This window comes from Lactuca sativa, chromosome 9 (genome assembly GCF_002870075.4).
Source record: "Lactuca sativa cultivar Salinas chromosome 9, Lsat_Salinas_v11, whole genome shotgun sequence".
Classification (NCBI taxonomy): domain Eukaryota; kingdom Viridiplantae; phylum Streptophyta; class Magnoliopsida; order Asterales; family Asteraceae; genus Lactuca; species Lactuca sativa.
In genome coordinates, this window is record NC_056631.2 from 187748308 (window position 1) to 187754116 (window position 5809).

Below are 5809 nucleotides of genomic sequence, written 5' to 3' on the forward strand. Positions count from 1 at the left end.
AACATGAAGGGCGTGGATGTAATTTCACTATTTTAGCGTTGAGTGGATCTAGCACTTCGGAAAGTTTTTCGCATTTGAAACGCTGCAGTTTTCCCGCACAAAAGCGTTTCTCATTCATCACTCCATTGATACACTGGTAGGACCTTATCCTCGATCTGCTCTATAGATCAATCAAATTCATCGAATTGTTGTTAATTACTGTAATCTATCAACTGAAACAAACAATGGCGTCGCCGGTGACCGCCGAAGAGCACTCTAACACGAAATCGGAGGAAGGAACCACGGCATTCCATAAGAAAAGGTCTCGGCGTGTGAGCTTTGCGGAGAATACCTCGGTTCACATATTTGATCGAGATGAAGAGACACCTCCGGACGCTAATGCTCCTAGCTCCCCCTACGAGGACCTAGGGTTTTCTGATCGAGATGCTAAGCTGAAGCAGTTTTTCGGAAACGAAGAAGACGACAACGAAGATGATGATACGGATGAACTCGGTCCAAGGAGTCCGTTTTTTCGGGTGGTTCGGTCACCGTCCTCCGGTGGAAGCGCTATTGGTTCCGCTACCTCCAACGATGGCAAGTATTCCTGATCCTAATCATTTTTTTCGCTTGATTCACGTGAATTCTCACATCTCAATATGTTAATTACTTAATTTCATGCAATGTTGTGCTCATATTTTGCTGCATGTTCTTATAAAACTACTATATCTTGCTTGCCCGGCCTTCTCTTTTGAGATATATTAAATATGCGTTCTAACGAGCATTAGTTGTTAACTAACAAATTGGGAAAGCCTGGAGATCTAAACCTCCTAAAGGAAATAAAATTGGCATGATCTTTTTAAGCTCAAAGTTGGAAATTGGTCATCTTAATAAGTTAGTAGTGCATAAGCACGATTGAGATTTGGGGTTGATTGCAAATTGCAACAATGCTAGCTAGTCCAAGACCATATATAATTTGTGATATCAGCTTCTCCAAATAACCAACTGTATAGAATGTTCTGAATTTTTATTAGAGTATTTCACTATTTTGTACATAAAACAATCTATGTAGGGTTACAGTTCTTGATATCATTGTGTCACCATAGTCTTTCCCAGTTGTATGATGTTTTGTCCACATAAATTCAGAATGCTGCTAACTGTTTTTGTCCAAATACATTTCTGCTTGCAGAAGATAATTTTTTTGGTCCTGTATCTGCAAAATTTATTAAAAGAGATTTGTCAGACTCTGCCACATCAAATGGGAATCATGATCAAACCATGGACTCCACATCATTTTCAATGCATTTCAATAGCATTGCTAGATCAGACTCAGAAGCAGATTTGAAAACATCCACAGGGGGTGATGTTGATCACCTTTCGTTTGATGAGAAAACCCCAACAAGTTCCATGCTACTCACACTGAATAAGAAGCCAAATTTTCAACCTGATGTTTCTACCTCTAAATTCAGCATTGATTCTCAATCAAATGACATGAGTCTTGTTGGAGAATATCACAATAAGTATGACTATGGGAAGTTATCAATATCACCTGCATCTGATGCACACATTGATTTGCATGTGGTCTCCCATATTTCTGTGCTAAAGTCACCTCTTAAAGATGGAAAACAGTTTTTAGCAAACAAGGAAAACAAGTCTGATATCATGGATTTTAGTTATGTGGAAGATAAGACCAAGAATGCATTTGGTATCAACTCAAGCATGGAATCTTTGATTGAAACTCAAAGTTCTCCAAATTTCAAGAATATGGTTTTTCAAGCAGATGATATCATGGAAAAGGAAAACAAATCTCCTTTAACAGGATCAATAACACATTTCATTGATATGCAAGATCACATGCTTTTAAATGATGATAACCTATATAAATCTCCAGGAACTTTGACTCCTTTTAATCAACCGAGTTTTCTTCTAACCCAAAAACATGGTGGAAGTATTTCATCCTTGGAGAAAAGCATTTCTAAACTAAGAATCCTAGAGGCCTTTCCCTTTTCTGCTGCTTTGAATGCTAAACTTGAAAATTCAAATTCCAAATCTTTACTTGGCATTTCCAAGATGAATCCCTTGATTACTTTGAACAAAAACAACAAATCTCCTCAACCCAATTTTAACAACATTATTGGGAGTAAGACTGTGGACACGTACAGTGTGTTGCAAAATGACAGCATTGCCCCTTTGCCTGTGAAAAATGTAGAGTCTAGAAAAAGAAAACCAGAAGATATGATGACTGAGAAAATTGCTAGAATCAAGTGGAGTTCAAGATTCTTAACAGAAACAAAACTTCTTTCACCTTCAGTTGATAAGATGAATTTGCATGCGGTATTATTATTATTATTATTATTATCATTATTATTATTTTCCTGTTTATCTTTTTTTTTTTTTTTTTTTTTTTTTTTTTGTTTTCTTTCTTTAATATATCTTGACATTGCTCTGTTGTTGCAGATTGATTGTTTGTTTGATATTCTGGAGAAGCTTCAGATGTCAAAAACATATGAGCTTCTTTCTAATGAAATTAAGTCTCAGGTTTACATGCTTATAGGCTATTATATCTTTATCTTGATTTATTTATTTTACTATTTTACCTTCTAAAATTGAAATCATTCTTTGATTTATACAGACCATTCTACATCCTTCTTCTAATATTCAACACAAAAGGTAATTACATTGTTTTTATTATACATATAATATATAAGATTTCAGTTATTTCTTGAGTTAAAAATATTGAATTTTCAGAGCAATGGAAACAAGATTGCTACTGTGCAAAATTTTGCATGAGAAAGCAAAGTTGCAGCTAATGCATGTGAAACAAGAGAAATTACTGGTAATATTAATATTTTTCAATACTTCCCTTTAATTTATCTAATCAAATTCATATTTATTTCTTTCTTTTAAATTCTGTTTTATATATAGAAAAATATGCAATCACTTGCTTTTGGAATTCAAGAATCTGAAGCATTGAAGTTGAAATATTCACCTCAAAATCTACTAAATCATCAAGTTATTCATCACCAAGAGGTATTGAAAATTTGAAATTTTATAAAAAAATTGTTTTGTCAATTGTCATTTCTTTTATCAAATTTTGATTTTATATTTTATGTTAGGGACAAATTAACAATGAGAAAGTGACTACATTGAATATAGCAATAAAAGATACAGATAAAAGAATTCAAGACTTGATACAAGCTTTTCACATATTGAAACAAGAAACTAACCCTACTGATGCTGTTGCATTTGTTAATAATCATTTGATGAAAAAAACACAGTGTCAAATCATACGCAAGGATTTACAGGTTATGATATACTTCAAAATATTAGTTTATTTTATTAATTAATATATAAAACTTCTTTTATTTACCTTTTTTTTTGTTCTTTTTCTTGTTTCAGCTTTGGGTTATAGAAGATTTAAAAAGTAGCAAAGATTATCATTATCTTGTTCTTAACTACCTTGACCTAATGACTCAAAGGTTCACAGTTATTTCTGGTGTAGTTACAAGCGTATCTGTTTCCTATATATTAAATGAAACGAATATAGTTAAGGTGAGATATTATTTTTAAAATATTTATTTGGAACTTTCATGTAATATGTCATCTTTATATTATTTTATTAACAACCTTATTTATTGCGTTACAGAATTTCAAAGATATGGATGCTTTAATTGCATTTCGATTTGTCTTTAATGTTGGATTATCAACACAAAAACATATTGATCATACAAGTTTAGCATATGAAACCCAAGTAAGTATTTATTTATTTATTTTTATTTTTATTTCTTTTATAAACAACTGAAAAGTTTTTTTTTTTAATAGATGAATAGTTCTCTTTTGGGCAATTTGGTTGATGTGATGGAGGAAATACAACTTGCAAGAATAGAACTAAAGAACCTGATTCATGCAAGATTCCACGTATCCTTGGGTAATTAATTTTCTATTATTTGAAAATGACATTTTTGGTCAAACTAAGTTTGACCACATTTTGACTTTTTTTTTTTTTTTTCTTCAGACAAACACCTCTATCTGGAGCTTTACTTCTTTAATTCAATCACCCGAAAAAAGGCAACAGTAACTCTAAACACTTCATGTTTAAAAAGGTGCCTTTAAACATTTTTATATTAAAATTTATCTAACAATATAATTTAGTATTGCTGACGTGGCTAATGAAATTCCAACAGGGGTATCTACCCATCCGAGATTCTCTCATGTCAGATGGAAACCCAGTCACAAAATTCATCTTCTTCATCACTTTCAGATGAAATTACAGCTGAAATCAAACATCTCAAAGCGGGATTTTTAAGGATTTTACACTTATGTAAATGCATATCACATCTAATCAGCCTTTCAAGGTAAAAAAAAAACTATTGAATCCATGGTCAACCACCCGTTGAACAACTGTTTGTAAAAAGTTATGACTTAATAGGGAAAGTCTCATTTCTATGACTTTCTCTCGTGTATAGCTTATTGGATTAAGTGTTTTTTATTTTTTTATTTTTTACTTAATGAGCTTAATGGGTTAAGCATTTAAATCCAACTTAAAAAGTCTCGCCCAAGGTTACTTCTAAGTTCTAACTCTTATGTTAAAATTTGTTGATGCAAAATTTATTTTTGGAAAAAAAAGAAACAAATTTTATGTATACAAACAAAAACAATTTATTAAATTGATTAGTGGGGTTTGTAGTTGGACTTAGCTTTCCTTATTTGTATGAGGATGAGAGTTGCCAAACAGTGTCAAGTGCCCCTACTTGTGGGGAAAGTAGGCAAGTAGTGGGAGGGAGTATAAATTATAAAGTGATGCTAATGGATGGCTTGTTCTTATCCATATCAAACTTTTCGTACTAGGAATCTCTAATACGCACTTGACTTGACCTCTTACTTGCTATAATTTTACGCTAGATTTTTTTTTTGGTTAAAAAAAAGGAATTAAAAATGGAACTATGGAAGAAAAGACATGAGTTTGTAATAAATCAAAGATTTGTTTTGTACTTATGGGGGCAAGACTTGACAAGTATCGAAAGTGAAGGGGACGTAAGGTAAAAGAGAGGGTGGGTAAGTGTTGGATAAGGTGACCACGACATGTGAAGTCTGTTTTGGAAGACGACAAATCAGAACCCAATTACATAGCTTAGGGTCGGGACTATGGTTAGGGCTGGGTTTTGGGTTTGGATTTGGGTTTGGGTTTGGGTGAAGACTAGGTAGCATGTAGTCTGCCTATTATGGAACCAAAAGAAAAAGTGCATATACATTTTATTTTTTAATTTTTAAAAATGTTTAATTCCGTGTATATAATATAATTCAATTGTAAAGGTGAAAAGGACAGATGAAATTATTGGATATAGATTTCATACGGAAATAGAAATATTTGTGTTTATTTATATTAAAAAGACTTCATCTTTTATTAAATACAATACGGCTCCTCTCGATACTCTATGTTGTGTTTTTTTTTTTTTTTTTTTTTTTTTGAACGACGCGTACCCATTGATATAGTTCTAAATCTACATTTTTTTTTTATTTTCTAACAAAAGTTGAACGTTAATTATATTTTTATTTTATTGTTATTATTTGTTTATGTCGTAGGATGTATATAGACTATGGTTTTAAAAGACATGTTCACGCGTGTTATGGTCCTAGACATGGAATAACCATCTTGAAACATCAAATGTGGGTTTGTCAAACGTAGCGCCTAAATAACGTGTTGTAGCATGTCTTATCTCATAAGTTTTTTTGATTGTTTTTTTATTGGACATGAAATAATTGAGTTTTTGTTAACTTTTTGATATTAAGTGATGATATAACGCTTTTGAAAATTGATACATTTGATATTATT

The 5809-nt window shown here is 31.9% G+C and overlaps 1 protein-coding gene across 1 annotated transcript; it reads left to right on the plus strand.

Moving 5' to 3' along the window:
* LOC111889724 (uncharacterized) lies at positions 1-4540 on the plus strand. The gene is made up of 12 exons (XM_023885880.3): positions 1-573; positions 1166-2310; positions 2434-2514; positions 2609-2646; positions 2725-2812; positions 2902-3006; positions 3093-3281; positions 3376-3528; positions 3623-3727; positions 3799-3904; positions 3992-4079; positions 4161-4540. The coding sequence occupies exons 1-12, from the start codon at positions 225-227 to the stop codon at positions 4333-4335; spliced, it is 2622 nt and encodes an 873-aa protein (XP_023741648.2). The 5' UTR covers positions 1-224; the 3' UTR covers positions 4336-4540.
* Positions 4541-5809: the final 1269 nt, after the last annotated feature.